The sequence below is a fragment of the Periplaneta americana genome, chromosome 1 (assembly GCF_040183065.1).
Source record: "Periplaneta americana isolate PAMFEO1 chromosome 1, P.americana_PAMFEO1_priV1, whole genome shotgun sequence".
In the NCBI taxonomy this organism is placed as follows: domain Eukaryota; kingdom Metazoa; phylum Arthropoda; class Insecta; order Blattodea; family Blattidae; genus Periplaneta; species Periplaneta americana.
In genome coordinates, this window is record NC_091117.1 from 92,873,731 (window position 1) to 92,901,017 (window position 27,287).

Consider the following 27,287-nt stretch of genomic DNA (forward strand, 5'->3'; position numbering starts at 1 on the left):
GACTTTGTAAAACAAATATTAATAAATGTGCAGTTTATTCGTTTGTTACGTAGCATTGATGGTTTGGCCGTAATTTCACTGAAGATCAATAACAAAATGTGACAGATAGAGCTGGCAACCGTGTGTTAAGTGATGGTAGAAGCAAAGTCGGAAGCAAGACTAGAACGAGAAATGAGCAAATGCACAACTACTGTATGAGAACCAGTTCTGAAATCGCGGCATAAATTTGGAGTGGAAACCGGCAAGCGGTTCATATGTCAATTCGTGCACGAATCATGGATCGTCTTATGCGCATGCGCTGGTTGGGTATCTCCAGCGGGATTGAAACAGAACTGAATGATGTTGGAACGCTTTTTCGGATCATGGTGTACTAAACCCAGAGATGCTATAACTTTGAACATCTTTGCGTGAGAACGGGCTGCTTAATTATTATCGTTTCGCAGCTAATTCGAATTGAAGAAAATAGAATTTCGATAATTTTCTATAAAAAAATAACAAAAAGATATAGAAGACAAAAATTTCGCTAATTCGATGCCGTGTACTGGGGACTCTCATCTACAAGTACTTTTTTTTAATTATTCATTTATGTACTTACTTATTATACTTTTAATGAAGGTTGCATGTTGAAAATGTAATCAACTATTTCAATACTTAAATAATTTTCATTCTCTTTCTTTTCGGCGAAAATTTAAGTTAAATCTCTAGTTTTATTGTTCGTCTGCACTGTCACTTTCCATCTTAACCTCATTGATGTGAACAGTCGATCATATCTTTCTTCAGTATTCAGGAGACGCTGGTGAGCTTATGCGCATGTCAGACATGCGTACTCATCAGTAGGCCTACATGCCTCAATCCGCCGACTGTTTGTGTCCGTTCCAGACCAGTGTCAAAAGTTTGTTGGAACGTCCAACTGAAGTAGGCTATAGTCCATGTCAGCTTACTTCATACCCTAAGGGTGAAACCTAACCATTGTTCGCCCATTACTACATGTGCTAGTGGATTATAGTGATTTTCTAGTTTGAAGATTGAATTTTCTTTTGCCAACTTCGTTTCGAATTTCGATATTGAGAAATACTACAACTGGTAGTGATTTTCTAACTGTTACGTTGGCAGCAGGAACAGTTGTTGTCGGTAGTGCAAATTCTGAAAATTCAAATTGTTCTAGATTTCCGAGCCGATTGCTGGAAGCTAGTGAAATTCTAACATAGTAATAATTAATTAATATCATTATTATTCATTCATTCATTTATTTTATTCCATAGATCTTACATGAGCAATGAAGCTTTAAGATGTGGAACAAGTCAACATTTTACAATATCACAATTACAATTTTTACAAATTTTTACAGTTTTACAATTTAGTAATTTTCTATAATTTTTACAATTTTGTGCAAATTTTTTTTTTTTTTTTTTTTTGGCGAGATGTAGTGAGATGAGATGAGGTCCGAGGATTCGCCAAAATATTACCCGGCATTTGCCTTTTGGTGGGGGAAACCTCGGAAAAACCCAACCAGGTAATCAAATCAAAGGGGTTGATGCCAAGGACTCGCCATAGACTCGTACTACATAACAGTTATTTTATGTATTCCGTTGCGTTGTGGTTACAATTCAAGATTATAGTCAGATAAGTGTAAATAAATATGACATGCACTTGGGTGATCGATATAAAATGGGCACGGATACAGCAATTATAACTAGATTAGCCAAATTATTAGGAGTAAGTATTCTTAAGCATGGCGGCCGGGTAGCTCAGTTGGTAGAGCAGCTGGCTACGGACTGGAAGGTCCGGGGTTCGATCCCAGGTGGTGACAGGATTTTTTCTCGTTGCCAAACTTCCAGAACGGCCCCGAGGTTCCCTCAGCCTCCTATAAAATTGAATACCGGGTCTTTCCCGGGGGTAAAAGGCGGTCAGAGCGTGGTGCCGACCACACCACCTCAGTCTAGTGCCGAGGTCATGGAAAGCATGGGGCTCTACATCCATGCCCCCCAAGTGCCTTCATGGCATGTTACGGGGATACCTTTACCTTTTTATTCTTAAGCATACATTTCAAAGTGGCATTCGGTTTTCCGAGTTTGTACTAATCATTTCACTTGATCAAACAGGTTATCAGCCCACTTTGAGGTCTGTGGATATAGAGGGAAAAATTGGATCGGTGTTTGGTAGAGTTTCTGGGTAGCTCAGTTGGTAGAGCGTTGGTACGTTTAACCAAAGGTCCCGGGTTCGATATCCGGCCCCGGAACAATTTTTTCCTCGAAATTATTCAAATCAACTTTACAGGGAGTTATACTTGTAAGCTCGATTTGCATATAGTGTAAGAGGTTCGTTCCAACAACAGTCAAGAACCGTCCTTAACAATTGTGACCATGCGTAGTACAGAAAAGGCGTTCCAACAGACCCCAAACCAGTTCTGAGCCGGAAACATATAATAATAATAATAATAATAATAATAATAATAATAATAATAATGACAACAACAACAATAACGATGTCTTGCTTATTTTCTTATTTACTACATCTCAACTTTATGTTGGAAGGTGTTTTCTAAAGGGTTCAATAATTTGTGAAAGAGGAGACCTATATTTTCCTTCTGGACTTCTTGCACATTATGTTGAAAATTATTAGATTAATATGATCTAATATTAAAATGTATTTTGTCTGACAACATGAGATTCACTGCTTTGACTAAACAGTTTACGATTCACGAGACCTAACCTAAAAATGTACAGCTGTCAAAAGAAAAAGTGGCCGCTCTCCTGGAACAAAGTGCCCTTCGGGTATCTTCGCTACAATTCGGAGACAGGCGATGTTACATGTTGTTGGACCACGTTGCCTAATATCTACAGTTATAATTGAAGCATTCTGTGTGTTATCGATAGCATAATGGTAGCGTTCAGGCCTCTTATTCATGAGGTCCTGCGTTCGACTACAACCACGTGCTTTTTATGTTCTTTTTTGTTCTGTTTTTGAGAGAGACAAACTATACATAATGGCTCCTTTCTCTTTTACGATTATTTTAGTAATTAACATCAGGTTCATTAATATATTATGCCATGACTTTATCATTATGATATTGTGGCTGCAAATGGAAAGAAAAAAGATTTTATTCTCAATAAAAATATCTTTCGTGGCATAAACAAAACAAATTTACTGGCGTCGGCCTTAAAACATTCAAACAATTAAGCGTTCAAAAAACAAAACAAAAAGCCACAATTCAATATTTAGTCTATCTTCCTCTTATCTCGATCATCTTGCAGTCGAGTGGGCATGGAATTGACTAGTCTTTGCAAATAGCGACTGTTTTTAGACACGATGTTCCAGGCATTCTGAACATACATACATAAGTGTTCTGTCCATGGGCAGGTCTTTCATTGCAAACCCAGCAATCTCCAATCTTTCCTATTTTCTGCCTTCCTCTTAGTCTCCGCATATGATCCACATATCCTAATGTCGTCTATTATTCTTTTCAACCAGAGACCCAACCAAATCCTTTTTCTCTTTCTAATCAGTTTCAGCATCATTCTTTCTTCACTCACTTTTTCAAACACAATTTTATTTCTTATTCTATCTGTCCACTTCACACGCACCGTTCTTCTCCACATGTACATTTCAAATGCTTCAATTCGTTTCTCTTCATTTCGTCTTAATGTCCATGTTCCTTCCCCATACAATGCCACACTCCACACAAAGCACTTCACTAGTCTCTTCCTTAGTTCTTTTTCCAGAGGTCCGCAGAAGATCCTTCTTCTTCTATTTAAAGCTTCCTTTGTCCATGTTTGCAGTTTTTCTTGGGAAGGATAGGCCTAAATGCGGTAACATCCCGTTGCTTTCCGCACACCACTATCTCTTTCGCATCTTATTAAATTCCAGGGGGCCCAAGCGTGTAGATGAGGAGAGTGGATTTGACTAATTGGGCCCTCCGGACTTCACCGAAAGTCACGGTAAGGGTTGAATATTAATTCTATCAGGATGTTTGACCCTATCAGAGATCGGGAAATCTCAATTAGCCTTCGCCCCCGGCATCCTGGACTAGCTTCTACGAATCATCAGAAAATCTTAGAGTGTGATTGGGCCAATTTTTCCGAAAATGTTTCCACACTTTTGCCCTCGTAGCTCAGCGGACGAACGTCGGAATTTAGATGTCAGCGTCTCAGGTTCAATTCCTCGTTATTCCTTTTCATTTTATTGTAGTTCAAGATAGTATAATGTAATAATACAAAAAAAAAAAAACTAATAGCAGTGTTATGCAACTGGATTTTTCCAAACCTAATATTAAATTTATGTTATTTATATCGCTAAAGAACGATTACAATATAAATAACTTGAATATTATTTATACAGTATCACTAAAGAACGATAACACAATATAAATGATAAATATCAGTTTGTTTAATTAATATAAGATATTATATAATACGTATTTAATTATCTAAATAAAATAACCTATTTTACAAAGAAAGATGTTTATTTGTGTTATAATAATTACCTACATAAAATACAGTTTATTTATATTGCGAAAGAACAATAACAATATAAATAACTTGAATATCATTTTGTAATGCTAATGAAGGAAAACAGAATATAAATGATAACTTGAATATTATTTATATCGCTAAAGAACGATAACAATATAAAAAACGTGAATATTATTCATATCGGAATTTCACAGATTTATTACAGATGTATTTAAAAAATTGTAGAAGAATAGTAATTAGTAACAGTGTCCTATTTATTCTTCTTGGAGCCAAATTTGTAACTTTTAAAAGTGTGGTTACTATGTTGAAGTGTATGTGTTGCAACGGATGCTTGATTTGTTATGTATGTGAGTCAGTTATGGGATGCTTGATGTCGTCGCAATGTCGTAATTATAGTTTGATTGTGTTTGTGTGACTATTGTGTATTAATTTATGATGTATGGTACGGAAAGCTGCATATTTGTGTTATAGAAGTGTTACGTATGTGTGTTGTTAATGTTTTTGTATGTTTCAAATTGATAACTGATATTTGTTTTGCAATCGCAATGCCTAATTTACGGATTGTTTATGTTTTGTTTACATCGCGTAAGCTAATTTAATTTTCTTTTCCTTTTCTCTTTATGCCTATCTTTTTAGTGTATAAAACTATAGCCCTAACATACATATGTAAAATAGGGCTAACTCCCATTGGAGATACTGTAGCTACAATAGTAATAATTATTATTCATATCGTTATAAAACGGTAACAGAATATAAATGATGACTTGAATTTTATTCATATCTCTAAAGAACGATAACAAAATATAAATAACGTGATATCCATCAAGAACGATAACTGGATATAAATGATAATTTGAATATTATTTACATCGCTAAAGAACGATTAAAAAATAAAATGAAAACTTGAAGAAGGCGCGAACCCAGAATCTTTGAATCATTAAACAACCACTCTACCGCTGGTCTGCGAGGAGCAGATATGGAACACTTTCATAGTTCCGGAACTGCTTGTACAAGCACATCCATCGTGTAACATCGCCGCGACCCGAAGTGGACTTTGAAAATATTCGCTGTTCACGAGTGCGGCCACTTTTTTTTTTTTGACAGCTGTACATAAACAAATCAGTTGTGCGCGGGCATTCTCCATGTAGGTACATCAGTTGCGCGTGGAGACTTTCGTATTAATGAATCAGTTATAGTTGGCGGTAACGTCGAACAGTTTGAAAGTTTTAATTTAATGTATTGGCTATATTAATCAGATCGATACTGGAGCTGTAATATCGACTAGTTTGAGACGTTTTTGTTGAATATGTTGGTGATATGAATCTTATTGGAAGTTTTATTTGTTGTTGATACTAATCTTATTGGAACCTTTATATGCAATGTGTGGCAGTACTTAATCGCTTTGACGTTTGTCATTTGTCTTAGAAAATAAAACTAAGGAATTGTTTTAACGGTTAACCACTCTTCACGTGCTACGATAGACGCTTACGCATCATTACAGCATAATTACACAGTCTAGTATATACAGCCACGAAGCTCGAGTTTATGAGGGTACTAGGAACAATAGACTGTGCAGGTACTATTTCGCATTGTCTGTAATGAGACGGTAGTAGCGATCCTAGTGGTTAGCAATTATCTATGGATGCATATTTATTAGGTATTGAGCTTCGTGACTGTATGTACTAGACTGTAATAATAGTAAGCGAGAAGGGACAAATGTATGCGAAGCGTTTCATAAAGCATTTTCCTGCACATCCACATATTTATAAATTCGTTGACGCTATCATTCAGACACAAACTAGTACATATATTAAAATGAATGACAGAGATAATATTCCCAGAATTAATTCTACATACTTATAGAAAACGGAAACAGTATATTGAAGAACTCCTTAATAAATATAAAGATGGGAACATTAGTAGAATTGATTTTTGAAGAGTGTTTCATACTATTGTAAGAGAATATGAATACAAAATTATTGAAAAGATTTTTATTCCTTTGACGAGTACCATGGTACGATTGAAACAAACATTTTTAATCATACCTGCCAATGACGTACAGAGAATCCTAAGTCTCTATAAAATGGGAAGAAAAATGTTACGGAAATATGACCGCGCGCAACTGATGAGTACTAACTAATAACCACCGCGCGCAACTGATGCACAAAATTAAGATAAAACCTTTCTGTGAGCGCAACTAATGAACTCCCTTCTTAAAGATCCAGGACTCTGTGTGGAGCAGTATGCTATTGACAGTATGGTTAAAATTCTCCTATCATGATATGGTACTAGTCATGTCACAAAAAGCAAACCGTTCGTGCTCGTAATAGAGAAGATCTTGTGAAGTTATTTAAAATGCTCCTACCGGTAGCTTGGTACTGGTCAGAAGATTCCTTCCATCCTCCAGCCACTAAAGATGAGACTCACTATGAGGTTATGAGGGAGATGAAGTGTTACACATCCGTGCAAAATAATGTAGGTCTAGTTGTCCATGTTAATATGCAACTGCTGGAGGCATTAGCCTAGAATATATTTCCATAATTTGACTATTACACACTTGGGAGTTGGTCATACGCAAACAAAATAAATGTTAGCTGATATGATTGCATCAGTTGCGCGCGGCTGCATGGTTTAGATATACATCAGTTGCGCTAAGCAATCAGTTTTGGGTATGCATCAGTTGCGCGCGACAGCATTTCCCTTCCCATTTTATGAACTGTAAAGACTTGCGACACATGAACCTGTATGCTATCGACAGATATAGTTTAAAATGTTGCTTATCAGTCTTGTACCAATAAATTGGTAAACATCAAGGTTTTTGAAGTTCTTATCAAGAAATTTAAAGTGTTTGAATATACAAAATGAAGGATGTCATTAACGTTAAAATGTATTATTTTTACTGCTAGTGGCTTCATTGCCAGTTGCAAGGCACTAGCAACAACTTTTTATTATAACAATGACAGGTTAAGAGAGAAGTTTTATATACGAGTAATATTCACATTCAATTTGGTATTCTCAAGAAACTAGTTCAATTTAATTAAAATGTGTCTCAGTGAAACGTACAGCAGAGTCCGTATAGGCCAGTTTCTGTCAGATGCTTTTCCAATTCACTGCGGTCTAAAGCAAGGAGGTGCACTATCACCTTTACTTTTTAACTTTGCTCTAGAATATGCTATTAGGAAAGTCCAGGATAACATAGAGGGTTTAAAATTGAACGGGTTACATCAGCTCCTTGTATATGCGGATGACGTCACTATGTTAGGAGAAAATTCACAAACTATTAGTGAAAACACGGAAATTTTACTTGAAGCAAGTAAAGACATAGGTTTGAAAGTAAATCCCGAAAAGACAAAGAATATATATATATATATATATATATTTTAGTAACTTATTTTACGACGCTTTATCAACATCTTAGGTTATATAGTGTCTGAATAAGATGAAGGTAATAATGCCGGTGAAATGAGTCCAGGATCCAGCAGCGATAGTTACCTAGCATTTGCTCATATTGGGTAGAGGGAAAATCCCGGAAAAAACCTCAACCACCTAACTTGCCCCAACCGGGAATCGAACCTATTTTTGCGGCCAGATGCGCTAACCGTTACTCCACAGGTGTGGACCGACAAAGTATATGATCATGTCTCGTGATCAGAATATTGTACGAAATGGAAATATAAAAACTGGCAGTTTATCCTTTGAAGAGGTGGAAAAATTCAAATATCTTGGAGCAACAGTAACAAATGCAAATGATACTCGCAAGTAAATTAAACGCAGAATAAATATGGTAAATGCGTGTTATCATTCGGTTGACAAGCTTTTACCATCCAGTCTGCTCTCAAAAAATCTGAAAGTTAGGATTTATAGGCCTAAAATAATTATATTACCGGTTGTTCTGTATGGTTGTGAAACTTGGACTCTAACTTTGAGAGAGGAACAGAGGTTAAGGGTGTTTGAGAATAAGGTGCTTAGGAAAATATTTGGGTTGGGGCTAAGAGGGATGATGTTACAGGAGAATGGAGAAAATTACAAAACATAGAACTGCATGCATTTTATTCTTCACCTGACATAATTAGGAACATTAAATCCAGACTTTAAGATGGATAGGGCATGTAGCACGTATGGGTGAATCTGGGATATGATGGTAGGGACTGGATTAATCTTGCTCAGGATAGGGACCGATGGCAGGCTTATGTGAGGTTGGCAATGAACTTCCGGGTTCCTTAAAAGCCATACGTAAGTAAGTATATTAACAAATGAGCTATTCATTGTATTGTTTGCTCTTTTTATACGCATCATTGAACCTAGGAACACTGTGTCATTTACGAGTACTTTAATAGGCCTATACAGTGACTTTCTATGCAGACCGTTCCCATTCTACCTAACGAAATCTGTTGGGGGCTGCAAGTGGCCGTACGCCAGTATTCGGACAAGACCGTGCACGCTGGCCTAGGCAGATGGGTACCACTCCATCCTTTACCGCTTAGCTTTCATGAAATTTGGACAGTATTTACATATATTTAAGGCGTTAGCTAGCAATTCATTAATTTTATTTTAATAGCTTCGCTCGTAAACGATGTGCAGATACGGAATTAAAATTTAGATAGAGTCTTGAAGGGAGTCCTCCTGTATGTAGGCAATAATTTCGCACGACTGTCCACAAGTAGCATATATGCAGGGTCTCTTGTTTACTGCTCATGCACAGTGTGTTGTAAGCGAGACATACAATAAGGGAGCTCCAAATTTTATTTCCGTACCTGTACATAAGTAGGCTATAGATATAATACTGTACACTCACAGTGAATTGTACAGGGACATCATTTTATTTTTACTAACATTTTTAATATTAACCTGTCTATACCTTTAGAGAACCGGAAACACCGCTTGCTCCCCCCTCCAAGACTGGAGTTCGATGATACTGGCGTAAAACACAAATCACTCTACTAGGTATAGGAAGGAAGAAAAGTAGTTCATCCATTTACGTAAACTAGGAAATATCGCGATTTTGAGTTTGATAATTTTCATTAGGTTTTTCTTTAATCAAAGTACAGTACTGTATTAAGAATAAGTGTTTTTACTCACGAAGTGAGTTATCCATGCGAACGTATTCATTATGCAGTGTATACTGTCTACAGCACATTAGCGTACAATATAGAGAAAGAAGTTAAATTGAAAAATAATCATAATATGAATATTGAAACACATTTTTGAAAATGGTGGCCGTTCATTTCGATACAGGCTTCAGTTCTTTTGTGCACATTATCGCACTATAGACTATTGCATCTAATTCCAATTGCCAGTTTCGTCCTTCGTACTAGTAACTCATGTTGAAATAATTCTGTACCTACTCTACGTACTGTGAATTCAATCTTCACTTCTGCCCGACCCGAAAATATAAAATTACTCAGCCATGCTATCTACTGTCCGTCCAAGTGGTTATGCCGCAGGATTGTAGAAAGGGAGGAAATCACGTGACAGTTAATTACTTAACGAGGCCCTTTTATTTAAGTTAAATTAAACAACTGTATAATATTACGTAAAAGTCCAATTCCTAAGAGAAATTAATGTTTTCAGAAAAGAGCTAAGACACCCCAGCTTTTACAGAGGGGCGAGCAGAAGCAGGTGGGGGAAATCGGGATGCGACGTAGGCAAACGGACAGTACCTGTGCGAAAATATGATTCAATATTGAAAGTTCTTTCGTCACTGGAAAACGCGAACATATTTCTGGAACGTACTATACTCAGTAACTCAGTACTGCTTACTATCTGCGGTCTTGGTTCTGTGTGGAGTTGGAACTTCCTTAGTAGAAGGGGTGGGAGTGAAGTACATTAAAAAATTCAGGTACAATAAAAATTGAAGTAAAAATAAAATGATGTCCCTGTATAAGAACACTCTGTACAATCTATAATAGGGCCAGTCGTAACACGGTATGCACGTAAGGGTTTCTTTACAAAGTGACCTTCATTTGATTCCTCACAGATTTGGTATTTGTAATAGTCAAAGCTGCAAATCATGTTTCCCCCTTCTATTTACGTGTCATTTACCGCTGTTATTCCACCACTTACCCTTTCTTTTATTTACCATCATATCATCGTTTTTGGATAACCGTACCGTGAAAAATGTCGTTAAGAAGAGTTCACAATCTGTAATTCTACGCACCTTGTTCCGCCCAGTGATCGTAATCATGGCTATTTCCTCTGTTGTATATCATAGCATTTAGGGCACTAGTGCCGCCAAGGACTTTCCCTCGAGGCCAGTAGCACTCGTGTCCTCCGCATGACTTGGTCTGCTTCTCCGTCCTGTAGCCCCAGTCGATGGGACTCCCGAAAGAGTAGGGAAGGAAGGCAGGAACTTGTGTGGTGGCAGGCTCTTCCCCGCCGGCCTCCAGAAGCAGAACAGACCATCCGGTTATTTCCGACAGTCTAAAAATAGCAATGGCAATAATAATAATAATAATAATAATAATAATAATAATAATAATAATAATACAACATACTGCCATTTTTTTTTCATATATTAACTTTATAACAAAGTTTTCAGAAATAACTTGCACTATAAAGACAGATATAAACAGGGTGCGAATTAAGATTTCAAATGAGGGGGAGCATAGAATCATAGATAGAGAATAGGCCTACCATACATAAAATTATTATCCTCATTCGATACGACTCAACGCTTGGTCGCACTGAGTTGCTTGTCTTGCATCTTGATCATAATAATAATTATATCCATGAGCAGCCTTAAAAAAAGACGTGTAATTTCTAAGTTACTGATTATTGTCAGCTTGCCGGTGATGATAATACATCAATATTATTATTTTTGCTTACTTTATATTGTACTTTATAAAGTATACTCATATTAAAACAATTATATTCTGTGAGGGGGATAGGAGTTATCCCTGACAGGGATGAAAATATAAATTTTTGAGAGAGAGATAACTTTCCAACAGGGGGGAAATCCCTCATCCCCCCGTTAATTCGCATCCTGGATATAGAGTCTGTATTATATTATATTATATTATATTATATTATATTATATTATATTATATTATATTATATTATATACATATATATCAGGGTGAGTCAGACCACCCGTAACAGTAATTTATTTCGGAAACTAGTGCATGAAAATTTTCGAGACAAAAATATTTATGACTAAACCACATGTGAACTTTCACTTGAGCTTGATTTCATCAATCAGCTCTAACAGGAAGTAGGGTCAGTGGCGTATCACTTTAAAATTTCAAAGGGGAGTCGGGGTCAAATAGGGTACCATTTGATAGAGCTCTTCAAAAGAAACAACTTTCATAGGAAACGTTTTTTATTAATTCCTAATCTTTCAATGACAAAACGTACGAAAAGGCAATGGGTGATTCGGATCATCCAAAGTTATTTATTTCGGAAACTAGTGCATGAACATTTTCGTGACAAAAATATTTATAACTGAACCACATGTGAACTTTCATTAGAACTTGACTTCATCAATCAGCTCTAATGGAATTAGGGTCAGTGGCGTATTACTTTAAAATTTCAAATGAGAGTCGAGTCAAATAGGGCACCATTTGATAGAGCTTTTCAAAAACAACTTTCATAGGAAACGTTTTTATTAATTTCTACTCGCCCAGTCACTTGACCACACCGAAGTATGAGGAGTCACTGACAATGTTAGAAGAAGAGTACAGGTGTGTGCTGCTGAGAACGGCAGATAGTTTGAAAATTTATAAAAAAATTAATATAATTGTCAAGCCTTTCAGTAACATGTCAACATTAATTGTCTTGTTTACATTTTCGTCTTCTAACATTTCTCAATACTGATAACATTGTCTTTTTGTACGTTTTCTCATAGAAAGAGTAGGAATTAATAAAAACGTTTCGTGCATAAATTAGAATAAAATAACATCTAAAAGTTAATACAGTAATTACTCTTTATAACAAATTGCTTACATACATTTTAAATTTCAAACTGTTGGAGGTAAATAGATGTGGGTATTTCTTTATTACTTTGTTATAAATTCAAGGGCCCATATTAATAGGCCTACTATGGTTGGAAGCATTGCTCGTTAAACACTTGGGTTCAATGTATCCATACCTTCGATTTTGTGTTTGTGGGTATATGATCTGAAATATGAGTAATTTTATGTACAAAATTTAATAATGCATTAATATAAATTTGATGTATTTTCAAGAGTTTAAATTCTGAAAACAGTTTTTCAGTAGGATAATCAATAGGTTTTTGGACATATTTTAATTATTCTTCTCTGTAATAAATCTGGTGGATTAAAGTTAGTTTTATAAGTCGCACTCCATCTTAATATTCCGTATTGGGTTATAGACTGAAACAAGGCAAGATAAACCGTAAATCCATTGGTAATTTCGTAACTGAACAAAATAATTTTACGTAATTTGTTAAAAAAAAAGGTAGTTGATTTGTTTGTCCCATTTCAAATGTTTCAAAGATATAATGTGTGTCCTAAGAAATCTGATTTCTTGTTTTTTAATGGCATCATGTACTTATTTCCCATTGTTGGACTATTCTGGTTTCAAAACGTACAAAATACAAAAAAAGTATATATACTGTATATTTCATAAATAAAACAAAAACACATTCATTGCTTGGAAAATGATTATGCTCCATTGAAATTTATGCAACTAAAATGTAATCAATTAGTGCTCATTGTTCCAAATTGGAACGTGAGAAAAATTGCTATGATTTAAACCTACTGAATATGCGTTGAAGTTAATTTTTAGTCTGTTGTGTATTACTAACTCCTGCAGATAGTTTTTGCACGTCAGTCATAAGCAGAGCTGCGATTCCTTTAAGCAAAACATTGAAAATAGGTTAGTGGTGTCTAGACTATAGCTGCAGTCCGATGTATAGAGTTACGAGTGTACACTCGCAACGTGAACACGATATCAAAGGAAGTCGTCCCGTGAAGGTTTGTTTTCCTTACTCAGGTGCATGGGCATTTAATTTGTTATGAGCACAAGCGCTAGTCAGAACGTAGTCTTATGTTGTTCAGAAATATACCGAGAATAAGAACACACAACATGCAACAAATATTGGTAAACGAATTTGGCTGTGAGTATTTTGTGTGAAATTTAGATTTAGATTTAGATTTTATTTAATAATAACATATACATAAAAACGTTACATTAAAATACCCCGAAAGAGCAAAGCTCGTGTTCGGGGACAGTTCCGTTACATAGATATACATACTTTGTAGACAAAATATTTCATAAAAAAGCTCACATAAAGATGATAATAAAATTAGTAAATAATAATACTAGTAATAACTGAGTGAAAAAAGGGACGATGTTGAGATTGATGGATGAATATTAAATTATTATTAGTAGTATAATTAGTGCAGGTCATGTTGATATAGTAACCAAGATAAAATATAAAAATACACTTAGGATAGAAATAAACTTGTTTTACAATACATGGAACATAATATATATACAGGGAAGTCTGTCGTATAAATTTTTTAATTCTGGATCTGAAAATTTCATTGCTTAAAGTAGTCAATTCTGGATGAAATTTTATTATCGAATTATATAGACGTGGACCATAATTTGTACTGTGTAGTAAAGTAGCAGATGTGAAATATTTAGGTTCAACTCATTTAAGAATTTCATTTCGTCTTGTATTATGAGCATGTGGCTGAGCTACAAATTTCATTCTATTTTTAAATGGGTAATATATTTTGTAAAGTATGTAGTGTGGAAATAAGAGTGGAAAAAAATTCATTTCGTTCAATCACATTGTAATTCAAGAAGACATAGTGAACATATGAACATTCATATTAAAACACAACAGGAAAAACTTCCGTCCACCTCACGGAGTACAAGTATACAAAAAGATTTTTCACCCGACTGCACCTCTTCCTCTTTTGATAAATCAGAATGTACAGTATATTGTAATTTATTGTCGTAGATTTTTAGTAGGTTATTTTACGACGCTGTATCAACATCTCAGGTTATTTAGCGTCTGAATGATTTGAAGATGATAATGGCGGTGAAATGAGTCCGGGGTCCAGCACCGAAAGTTACCCAGCATTTGCTCATATTGGGTTGAGGGAAAACCCCGGAAAAAATCTCAACCAGGTAAGTTGCCCCGGCCGGGAATCGAACCAGGGCCACCTGGTTTCGCGGCCAGACGCGCTAGCCGTTACTCCACAGGTGTGGACTTGTCGTAGAGATTAGTAAACCATACACTGATATTTGTTAGCCATAGAAGTATATTTTATTTATGTATGTCAAACTGTAATTATTAGTTTTTGTTTTTCATAGAAGTGTATTGTATTTATATAGGCCTATTTTAGTTTATTATTTTAGAAATAATATGACGTTTACTGCGTTAAATTCCAGTACAAATGTTGCTCAATAATGAACAATTTAGTACACATGGCAACTTTGTTTCATTGAACTGCTAGAAGATTTTTCATCCGATTGTACTTGTATGCACGCGAGCACTGTTCCGAATGGGATCATAAAGGTATTCTCTGTCTTTTTTCTTTCGTCTACAAACATAGTCGCTGCGTCGTTTACAGCACCGCGCAGGTTAAAGTAGTAAAGTCATAAGTATACATCCCACGACAGAGGACATGTCTACAAAGGTCAGTAAGGCTCAACTCACACGGACCGCAAGCTTGCTATTTGCTAAGAAAGCGTCTACCGTTCCAATGATACGGTGTAATAGCGTCTGTCGTTTCCAAGGATACGGTGTTGGCGGCGAATGGCAGGCGTGTAGTCGGCGTGTCGCACGTGTGAGTTGCGCTCCATCACCGACAGCGACAATTCTGCAGTTGTGCTGTGGGTAATACGGACGTCTCACGACCACAGACGTCGACAGTGACTTCAGTTTGTGGTCCGTGTGAGTTAGCATCATCTGTTTCCATATAATTCAATACTAATTCCTGACTACCCAGAGCACAACCGCACATAACTGCAAAATAATCGCAAATTTGTCGGCCGTGTGAGTTGAACCCAAGGCAATACAGGACATAGAATTTAAAGAAAGAAAAACAATTATAATGAATTTAACAATATTATGATTATGTTACGTGTTGATATTACTTCGCAGAAGGTGTTTGAACACCATTCACTACCAAACAGCGCATAAGTCTGTCATGGGAACTGTTTAATGTTTTTGGCGGTACTGTCCTATTGATCTGTTGTATCTCATGCCTAATTCTTCGTTTCAGCTCTTCCTGATCTTGTGGTCGATCATGGTAAAAATTTCACTTCAAATAATCCCATAGAAAAGTCTATTATGCAAATATCAGGGAATCTTAGACTAGACGGCGTTTCGGAAGGCGGTCAGCTGCTACATGCGCTGTAGCATTTCTGGTATGTGACGTCACAAACTTGTACAGTAAACCAATCAGAATCAATCTATAACAAGTACTTCCCGAGTTCGTTTGTTCACGTGTGAGTGCTTCAATACATTGAATAAGTAAAACAACATTTACTGTGTATGTGTAAGATAAATAAATGGAAGAAAAGACTGTAAAATGACAAGTATTGCACAGGTAGGCGTGGAAAATAGTGTTTAAGGTGTATAATTATTTTAAAATCGTCGACGAGCAGAACGCTGCCGGCCATCTAGATGCTGACTACAACGTTGCCAACGCGCAAGAGACTACTGTAGAAGCATGTGGTGTGGGATTGAGAAACGTGCAAAGAATATTGTTAGTGAAGGAAAGAGAGTCTGTTTGGTGTCATGCTTACAGTAATCAACGGCTAAGGTCATTATTGCCTTTTGATAATTTAAATTTTCTCCTGCGCTATTTGTATTGCACATGCGCGTGAAGTACGATGTGGCAATATCGTACGCTGCCTTGCTCTCTCTATCTGTCTCTCTCGCCGCAAACGTTAGCAGACTACCGCCTTCCGAATTGCCGTCTACTCTATGACCATTCAAGAACCATTGTTCTTCAATTGCTTTGATTAACTTTTGTCTATATACCTAATTATTTAACTAATATTCCGTTTATTCACAATAGTGAAAAAATTGATAAACTGAAGCATTTCTCTTTATTATGTATATATATATATATCAGATATGTTTAGCGCGGGCATTTCTAGCCTTTAAACGAGGTGCAACAGTGACTTAGAATCTCAGAATTACATGCAGGCACACGCTTAAAAGATATTCTACGTCACTGTTGCACCTCGTTTGAAGGACAGAAGTGCCTGCGCAGAACAAGCCTGATATAGATATATTGGAATCATAAATCTGAGGGAATTCTTACAAATACAAACGGTAAGATAGGTGAGAAAGTTCGTGTCATCTTCATGACACCGATTATTTTTATCGTATTAAGAAACTTAAGTTTCAATGCATACTGTGTAACCTTTCCTGTAATATTACTTAAAACTTTGTAATATTTATTGTATTAGTTATAATAACATTCAGTTATAAGTTTATCATTTAGATCTTTTTTAGAAATAACATGATTTTAATTTGTTACTGCGATTCATTTTACTATTAATGTCTCAAGGACAGACGACTGACAATATATATAGTTTCATTACAACAAAAAAAATTGCGGTTAACCTTGAATACTTCTGCGTTGTTCTGAGAAATGCAGGAGCATACTGTTTGTTTCAATGACATTTGAAATGGCGACGTGTAAAAGTAACAGGAGCACGATTTTTGCTTCCTGTGTTGCATTAATATTCCTCTAATTGGAAATTACAGCATCGTATTATAGGCCTACTTCCATGTGATATGTACGGTGAAAGTCCCAGTGAACACAAGGTTACAAGGAGTCTCTCCAATTAACGATAGAGACATCTGGTGCATACACACGTAGGAAACGAATAAAGAACGAATGACGAAACGAACCATCGTTGTACGGAGGAAGATACAGATCATCAGTGAATTATCACGAAACATTCGTGTTCGCTGTTTATCAGCAATATTGCAGACGAAGATATAGTTATAGCAAGTGCAATTGTTACAGCTTGTGTAAAAGTCTAACAATATTGCTCTTACTTACAAATAGTTTTTACAGAACCCGGAGGTTCATTGCCGCCCACACATAAGCTCTCACATTGGTCCCTATCCTGACAAAATTAATCCAGTCCCTAGCATCGTGTTCTACCTCCTCCAATTCCATTTTAGTATTATCGTCCCATTTACGTCTCGTCCTCCTCAAATGTCTTTTTCCCTCATGTCTTCCAACTAACTAACCATATTGATCTAACAAAAATAAAGTTAAACATTACGGGTGCTATTCATAGACATTTCGCTAGCCTGCAATACGAGCATGCTAAACTAGCCCCGGCTGTCGATTGGTTACTTGTACAGTATTCATATCATATCGCTAACACTGGTTTATGAATACGAAAAACGTTAGTTCGCTGATAATCCACCGGAAGCCCGCGCTAAGAATGCCTATGAATACGGCCCTTCATGACGACAGTGCTAGGTATGTAAGCAGCAGACTTCGAAATATTAGTTTGTAAAATAGGGACAAAAATTTGCAAGAAAGACATAGACTGGCGAGAAATATTACTTATTTGTGAAAGACTAGCATAGTTTTCCGCCCAAGCCAGGTCTTTCAATACAAACCCAGCATTCTCCAATCTTTCCTATTTTCTGCCTTCCTCTTTGTCTACACATATGATTCATATACCTAATGTTGCCTATCATCTAATATCTTCTTCTGCCTCGAACTTTTCTCTCGTTCACAATTCCTTCCAGTGCATCCTTTAGTAGACAGTTCTTTCTCAGTCAGTGACCCAACCAATTCCTTTTTCTCTTCCTAATCAGTTTCAGTATCATTCTTCCTTCACCCACTCTTTCCAACAGGGCTGCATTTCTTCTGTCTGTCCACTTCACACGTTCCATTCTTCTTAATATCCACAGTTCAAATGATTTTATTCGCTTCTCTTCATTTCGTCGTATGTTCATGTTTCTGTCCCATACAATGTCACACTTTACACACACAGCATTATTTCAATAGTCTCTTACTTACTTTTTTTTCCAGATGTCCGAAGTATATGCTCCTTTTTCTATTAAAAGCTCCCTTGGTCACAGCTATCCTCCTTTTGACTTCCTGGCAGTAGCTCATGTTACTGCTTATAATAGGGTAAAGGTGCCTAATTCCATGATACCCCTAATCCCGTGATAAAATTTCAATTGACTGCCATGGAGTTGTAGTCTCTGACTTTTAAGTTTTTGAAATACCTAACAGATGCCAGGAGATGTCTTCTTTTCAATTCTATTGACTACCGGCCTTTTGAATAGAAGCAATCGACTGCAGAAGCTTTTGTTCAGTGAAAAGTGGTTGACCAGTAAGTTTTTCTTTCTCTTATGACCGCTCCTGAAGAAACATTTTATATTTGAGGTAAGAATAATTAATATAGCATTATAAAAATTATATATTTCTGTAGATTAAAGTCAGCTGAATCAATGTGTATGATTATTTAAACATTATAAGGCAATAACAATGCTACAGAAGCTTTCCCATTTTCGGATTTATTTTCATATTTCTCCTTCCTGGCTCACTCGACCAATGATGCCAACGCTAAATTGTGAAAATTAATGTCTGTGAAAGAAAGTAGTTCGTGGAAATAATAATAGAAATAAATTATAGAAAACATCAATTATAATTATAATAAAATAATAGGGCATATATTTAACTTAATTACTGCTGTTGTTAGGAATATACATAATGAGAAATAATTGTGATGTATTTCAATTTATTCAAATTTAATTTGGTATTGTATTTAACTTTCAATTTATTTTGTTTATAATATATTAATAAGTAATATGTATTGCTATAGTTACAAAAGTATTTTCTATGAAATTTGTCACTTAGGTCCTTTTTCTATGTTGTAATTTCTTGCTTAATCCATATAAAAACAATATACCATGACTTTAATGTGTTTTTCCAAATACACGTTTGCTTTCTGAGCAGTTAATGTGGATTATTTTAGTATCACGGAATTAGGATATCACTCACGGAATTAGGACACCACTATTACGAAATTTGGATCCCCATCACGGATTCAGGAGCCACTGTATAACAATGAAGAATCATATCGTTACGTGAATGCAAGAACTAGGTAACTCGAAATTTGCGTTTTTTAGTTACCTCTTTTATAGCATAGCAAAAATCGCACAAAATGTAATGCAAGAACTAGGTAACTGGTCGAACGATAGCAACGACAACTATTTTCCAATATAACAAATAGGTAAACGAAAACGAGACGTATTCCCTAGTGCAATAAATAAGTAAATAGGCAATGTCACAAAATATGAAAAATCAAGTTACCTAGTTCCTGCGTTCAGGTGACGATATATTATATACCAAACTTGTGAAACTGTTGACACTGAATGTTGTAAAAACTGTAGCTAAAGGTCCAAATAACATCATTTAGGTGTTATTTTAAAATTTTATTACAATTTTGGCATAAATATAGACTTTATTAAATATGTCACGGAATTAGGCAACCTTACGCTACATCCCAAGTATTTGAAGCTGTCCACTTGCTCTACTGCCTCATTTAGTATTCTCACGTTTACCTTTTTTATTTTTCTTCCAGTAACCATGGTCTTCGTCTTGTTTGCATTTATCTTCATCTCATACTGCTCACTCCTGTCATTTAGCTCCTGTAGCATATCCCTTAGTATCGTCTCCTTTTCTGCCAACAACGCCATATTATCAGCGAATCATGCACTTTATTCTTCTTCCTCCTACTGTCCCATGTTCTGAAGACTATTCTTAACATTTCGAAGTCTGGCAACAGGGAATTCATATTATTTATTCAAAGTGTCAAAACAACTGAATTCTAGCATTATTCGAGAAATTTCTTGGACCCTATATAGTTCCATAAGATTATTGATAATTTTTTCAATCCACTCCAGTTCTGGCCTTCTAGTAGCAGTTGGTGAAAATACTGTATACTAACCGCTGCTTTCTGCTGCTACAACGGACTACGAACATGTGACAAATCTCGCGCACAGCGACGGATCACTTCCGAAAGCATATCAAACGATCGGTTCGCCTTCGCTGGATCTCCATAAGTTCCGAATTGTCAACGAATGCATTTGTTCGTTCTTCCTCCGCTACATGTGTACGAGCGTTAAGGCCACGTAGGTTTGTTCGAAACAACTCATCGGTATCATGCGCTATGAAGTAGCAACCGGAAGTCGTTCCATACGTCATATTCAAATACACTGCGTTGCATAGTGGCCTAGTGTAAGTATACTTGCAACTATCCGACACAAAATCATAAAAACGATAACAAACTTCCAAGAAATTGTACAACTGGAAAGCGACATAAATCAAAATATGCTGCACTATTTTTTACAGGTAGAAGATTCATGTTTCACTTCCGACAGAGAATGTTAAAATTAAAATAAATTGTTTTCATAGTACAGGAATAAACAGAATATATGAACAATAACACTGTTACCATAGTAACCAGAACCATATGCTTCTGTATAACACGAATGAAATATTACATAAAACATATGGTTTTTCAGATAATATTGGAAAAAAACTACATACATTATATGACATCCTAACTCGCACGACAATAGCCGCAAAATATTTTCTTTCCATAAAAATATTCCTTTCTAAATATAAGATTTGATGTGTCTGAGCTTTTTGTTCAAAATTCGCTCATGCAATTTTAATAATTTGGAATTACGCTTTTCTTTTGAAAAACCCTGTATACTAATCTTTGAAGGAAATATGCTAATAGCATAGCAATATCCCTGATCACGTATACACCGTGTATCAAAAAGGACATTACAACTTTATAAGCTCGTAGAAATGTATCCACATATCTTACAGAAATGGTTAAGGTGTCATTTTAAAGTAAAACACATCAAGTTCTGACTAACGTAGTGCCGTAGTACCAAATTCAGGCACCAAAAGCGCTGCATCAGTTGCAGTATAAAATGATGTGTTTTGGTCTCATGAAACAGAATCTGTGACTACAGCGCAACGTAATTTTCGTACTCGGTATCGTAAAGATTCTCAAAGTAGGTTTACGATTTACTCTTGGCACAGGACTTTTGTTGAGACTGGTTTTTCTGTGCCACATGAAAAATCTCCAGGTCGCCCGCGAACTTCTGTTGCTGTTGTTGAAAAGGTAAGAGAAAGTTTACCCATAGCCCCAGAAAATCAACGACACATGCCTCTCGTGAGATTGGTGTACCACACATGATGATATGGCGGGTACTATAAAAACGTAGTAATAAGTGATAGAGGTGTATCAAAATATGCTCGAAATGTCTCTGATTCCGCAGATTGACGAAGATAATCAAGATGGACGCATTCACTTCTAGCAATTTGGGGCACCACTTCACTACCACCACGAGGTTCGTGAGCTATTTGATCGGCATTTACCACGTCTTGGATTGGTCGTGCGGGACTAACAGCATGGCCACCTCACTCACCGGATCTGACCCTCTCTTTTTTTTCCTGTGGGGATTCGTCGAAGATCTTGTGTACGTTCCTCCTTTACCTGCCGATCTTGCTGAGCTGAGAACTCGAAATACTGCCACAGTTGCAGACGTCACTGGCTCGTGTATGGAAAGAGATTGACTTTAGATTGGATGTCTGCTATATCATAAACGGAAGTCACATCGAACCAAAATAACTGCTTGGTAGAGACTTGATTTGTTTTACTCTAAAATGATACCTTAACCATTTCTGTAAGATATGTGGATAAATTTCTATAAATTTGTAAAGTCCTTTTTGATACACGGTGTATCTTAGTTTGGCCATTCCTATTTTATGAATTGGCAACATATAAAAGAAAACGAACACCAGGATCTCTACTGTCGAAAATGAATTTGTTGGTAACGACCGCTAGGTGAAAGTATTGCTGCACGGTATTATTCCATGCAATTCCATCAGGGTTATAACGTGACTTCTTTTACAGTCGCTAGATGGCAGCACAGTGAAATTGATAAAAGTTGTTCTCTTGAAAGTTCATTAGGCTGAACAATCTGTTAATATGTGATCAGCAATCAGCGCATCTTCGTTCCCAAACAAGTTAGGGAAATTATCGATTAGTACATCCTGGAGGTTCAGTGTTTCTAAATACTTACGTCAGGACGCTACGAAAGGTATAGTTCTGTATATAATAATAATAATAATAATAATAATAATAATAATAATAATAATAATAATAATAATGAAGCATGACAACTGTAAGTGGGATTGCTACTAAATTGAAATGGTCTGTCGAGCTACTTGTTAACCACATAAACGCACTAACACTTCTAAACTAGCGCTCTACAAATATTAGTGCTACATATGACAGAAAATATAATTAGATCGATAATAATACTGAACTAGTATATAGAATATATATTGTAAAACATAATAGTAAATATGATACACATTAAGGGTATACACTCTCATACAATAACATTAATTCATTTAACAAAATCAGTTTCATTACGGTGAACAAAAACATATATTCAGAGATTATGAAATTCATGTATTTTACCATAATTTCCAGTAAAAATTTGTTTCAGCTAAGAAAATGTTCTTCCTACGTCACATGACGTTGCAGGACATAATATATACAAATTCATTTATCAAAACCTATCCCGTTGCAGTGAACGAAAGCACATTCTGAGGTTACGAAATGTAAATATTTTACGAACGTCATATGAAATTTGTTTAAACTGAGATAATGTTCTTTCTACTCACATGAAGTTACAGGAGCATATTTATAATAGATTACATCATTGTTCTTTAATGACTCAATCCATCTATCTTATTGGAAGTTATAGTACTTTTGATGTCGCTCATTTGAGAATAGCCAGAGTTTTTATGGAGTACATTTTTGTTTGTTTCACAGTGTCAGGAATGTTCAGACACGAGCCCACTTACAAAATTATTTTAAAAAATGCAGATCAAAATGAAATACAATATAACATAGATTGATAAATTAAAATGATTTAAAATAATTTTAATACAAAAATCTGAATGAAAATGCAACTTATTCAGTATTATAATCAGATCACAACGTAGTCGCAAGTTTGTGTTTTACATAAACAACATTGACGATGGGGCGCCGGTATGGTACTATGATTCATAGTCTATGCGTACCTGCTCATGCACTCATGTACTCATGTAACGTAATAGATCTACAAGATGAAACTACTCGATCCGCTGTACGTTTGGAAACACAAATGCGCTGCTTGATGGTCAGAGGCAATATAGATATTGTTAGTTAATAAAATGGGAAGTCTTCCGCATTGCTGTCCCCAGTCCACGCATGCATCAACATTCCGTCCATGAGAAGCGCTGGCCTTGGCGCCAGCACTATTATAGTGTACTGCAGACAATTCGTATTTTGTCAGACATGAACTGAATACAGACTCAAGGTGAGATGGAAACAATGAGAGTGACAGAGAAATAGAGATGACGGTCATTCATTTGCCTTACGATTTGTGGCTTAAACGCTAGCAAGCTGGTCTCTCATCCAGGCTAGATCGTCAAGGAATTTGTGGTGGCCAAAGCAGACATTGTAGAGAGGTTTTCTTCAAATACCGATACTCCCGTTTCTCCATTTAATTCAGAGCTGCACAGCAAGAGCTGATTCTACTCTCTCACGGGGAGCCATATGATTTCTCTTCATCCCCTTTCTTCCCCGCCGAACACCGCGCAGCGATGATTTCGTGACGGATGAATATTTAGCGTCCCCGTTTAGAGTCTAGTTCCGCTCTCGATGCCCAGCCTTGATTTAATTCCATCAACACTCTCCATCTCCCCCTCGCTTCTTGGATCATCTGCGTTACAGTAAAGTCCCGCTTAACCGAAAATCCTATTTAACAGAAATATAATGTATTTTGAACTACAATACGCAATTAAAAAAATACTTTCTGCAATATAACTTCATTTTATGTTCCCAAGATCTGTTAACTCAAATCAATGGAACAACTACTGTCTTGTTCTCATCTCACAGCAAGGCTAAAAAGTGAAGAAGAAGAAGAAGAAGAAGAAGACGAAGAAGAAGAAGAAGAAGATGATGATGATGACGACGACGAATTTGCAATTGTTGACATACGGAAATTCAACCAAACATAGCTCCAATACCGACAGGAAATAACCTAAGATATCAGCGTTTTGAAATATGAAGTTTTTTTTTTTTTTTTTTTTTTTTTTTTTTTTTTTTTTTTTTTTTTTTTTTAAGAAATCTAAGTCCACAAATTTGTTCTCGAATAAATTTTCACATGTTACAGATTGAGTAGAAATAATGATAATTAATTATTTGCCTTTCGCAGGCATGTTCTGAGGCAATGAAGGGGAAAGGTAAAAAAAAAAAATAATAATAATATTCTACTCTTTCTGTTCGACTTTCCTCGAAGGAAATCTTCCTCATAAAGTCGCGATTATACGTATATCGACATCTAGCTTCTGGTTATCTGATTATCTGAAGAGAACTAGATAAACGTACAGATCGGTAGGCGAGACCTGAAATTTGAGCTACACGAGAAGGAAAAAGATGGGAGATCAGGAAGAAAGTTTGTTTCGGTTGGATTAATATTGGACGAATCTACCGACACAGAAATTCAATTCAGATTGAAGTCCACCTCCATACCACTGTTGATAAAGCCACGCCGTGTGATGAGGTCACAGCACAAGTCTTGTCTCTTCTACTATACTGGGTGTTCAGTTCAAAATGTGTCATGGCTCGCTGTATGCCGTCATGTGGCTAGCCGATGAGCCTAGAGAATTCAATCTTCCTACACTTCCGCAGAGGTGTATAACCTAAGAGGCAGAAAAGTTGCCTAGCAAGTACGGCGTTCATTCTGAAGAGTACGAACCGATACGTACGGTAACGCCGGTAGTGGCAGGAATGTGAACTGTTTGGAAATAAGTACTGTCGGGATATGGGGAGAGGGTTAAGACGATTACTTACGTATTTGTTGACATTAACTTCGACGGTCAACATGGATACGGAGCATTTGATTTGTGTTGTGGAATGTTACCGTACGCAACCGATGATAACAAATACCCTGCGTACGACTTGCCGGCGCAAAACACAGTTCGAAAGAGGTTATGGTAGCACAAAGACCGTACAGACCGCCATCTGTTGCTACGACGTTCAAGTTATACCGTACACGTTCTCAAGTTCAGATTGAAGGACGCCTTAAATAATAGGCAAGTTCTCTAACATATAAGCTGAAACTCGCTTCAAATCGGTGACCCAACAACAATGACGTCATGACACACTTTGAAATGAACACCCAGTAGAGTATTCCACCGTAAGAAAAAAGCATTGGTCTTACGGCTCTTGACTAGTACACTGTTGCCGCAAGATGCCTGTTTATAAAACTGTGTTAAACATTAATACAGTTATTTTATTAGGTTAAGAAGCGCTTATAATACAAATTTAAGATTATGTGCAGCACACGTTTTCCGTTATTAAATGTTAAGAAGCGCTTATAATACCAGATTATGTCCAGAACACGTTTTCCGTTATTAAATGTTGTTGTTGTTTTCTAATGCCAGGCGTTTGACAATAAAGTCATTCGACCTCTTGCACTCCAATATTTTTCAAAGATATTATCATGGTCAGCCACTGAAGCAAAGATTTTGAGGTGTTCCGAATCCATTTCTTGGTTTGAATTGCACAATGGGCAGATAGGGGACTGATATATTCCAATTCTATGCAGGTGTTTGGCCAAACAATCATGGCTTGTTGCCAATCTAAATGCAGCTACAGACGATTTTCGTAGTAAATCGGGAATTAACTGTGGATTATGATGCAGAGAGTTCCATTTTTTCCCTTGAGATTGTGTTATGAAATTTTGTTTGTTGAAGTCTTATAAAATTAAGATTATGTGCAGCACACGTTTTCCGTTATTAAATGTTAAGAAGTGCTTATAGTACAAATTTAGAATTATGTACAGCACACTTTTCTATTAACTTCACACTATAATCAAACAACAAAAACCTAAGTTACATACCTAATGCCTTTGTTGTTTTGCTGACAGTTAAATTTTGTGTTCTGTATAATTATAATAAGCACAGACAATGTTGTACATATTTTAACAGTGTGAAATCTTAGCCTCAACTCTACCACCCTACCTGTCTGTTAAATTTATCAGCGGGGATGTTTGACAAGAAAGCGGAAGGCTATTCCACAAATTTAGCTCTTATCCCGTTATTCGTAAATTAAATACTGTATATGGTAATTTTAGAGGTGTAACACTATTTTAGCACACGAAATCGCTCTAGTTCTCAATGAAATTATGTTCTATGAATTAAAGGAAACTAATTAATTCCCAGTTCTAAAGAAAAATACTTATAAATAGTTGATGGAACAGCCCCCATATGTGCAATGCTATTTCCTTAACGTGGAATCTTCTCTATACCTGTTCGCCACGACGCAACCTGCAGAGCCGGCCCCCACAACTATGAAGTCGAAGTGGTCCCCGCTGTGAAGATGCACCGGAGGCAGGGTGTCGGAGTGCTCGGATATGAGGGACGTCATGTAAGTCATCAGGGTGGGCAGATACGACGCCGACAAGCACGTCGTCGAAGTGTTCATCTTTGTCCTGCTAGAAATAATCTGTGAAAAAGATGGATATTATTATTATTATTATTATTATTAGTATTATTATTATTATTATTAAGTTGGTTATTTAACGACGCTGTATCAACTACTATGTTATTTAACGTCGATGAGATTGGTGATAGCGAGATGGTATTTGGAGAGATGAGGCCGAGGATTCGCCATGGATTACCTGGCATTCACCTTTCGGTTGAGAAAAACGTCGGAAAAAACCCAACCAGCTAATCAGCCCAAGCGGGAATCGAACCCGCG

At 36.3% G+C, this 27,287-nt stretch overlaps 1 protein-coding gene across 1 annotated transcript in view; it reads right to left on the reverse strand.

Annotated features, from left to right (window-relative positions):
• Nucleotides 1-27,287, reverse strand: part of LOC138698369 (glucose dehydrogenase [FAD, quinone]-like) — a 34,626-nt gene that overhangs the window by 1,672 nt on the left and 5,667 nt on the right. Inside the window, exons 2-3 of the mRNA XM_069824237.1 lie at nucleotides 26,836-27,032; nucleotides 10,630-10,892 (exon numbers count right to left, since the gene is read on the reverse strand). Of these exons, the coding sequence (XP_069680338.1) occupies nucleotides 10,630-10,892; nucleotides 26,836-27,011 (439 nt within the window). The 5' untranslated portion in view covers nucleotides 27,012-27,032. The remainder of the gene's footprint in view (nucleotides 1-10,629; nucleotides 10,893-26,835; nucleotides 27,033-27,287) is intronic.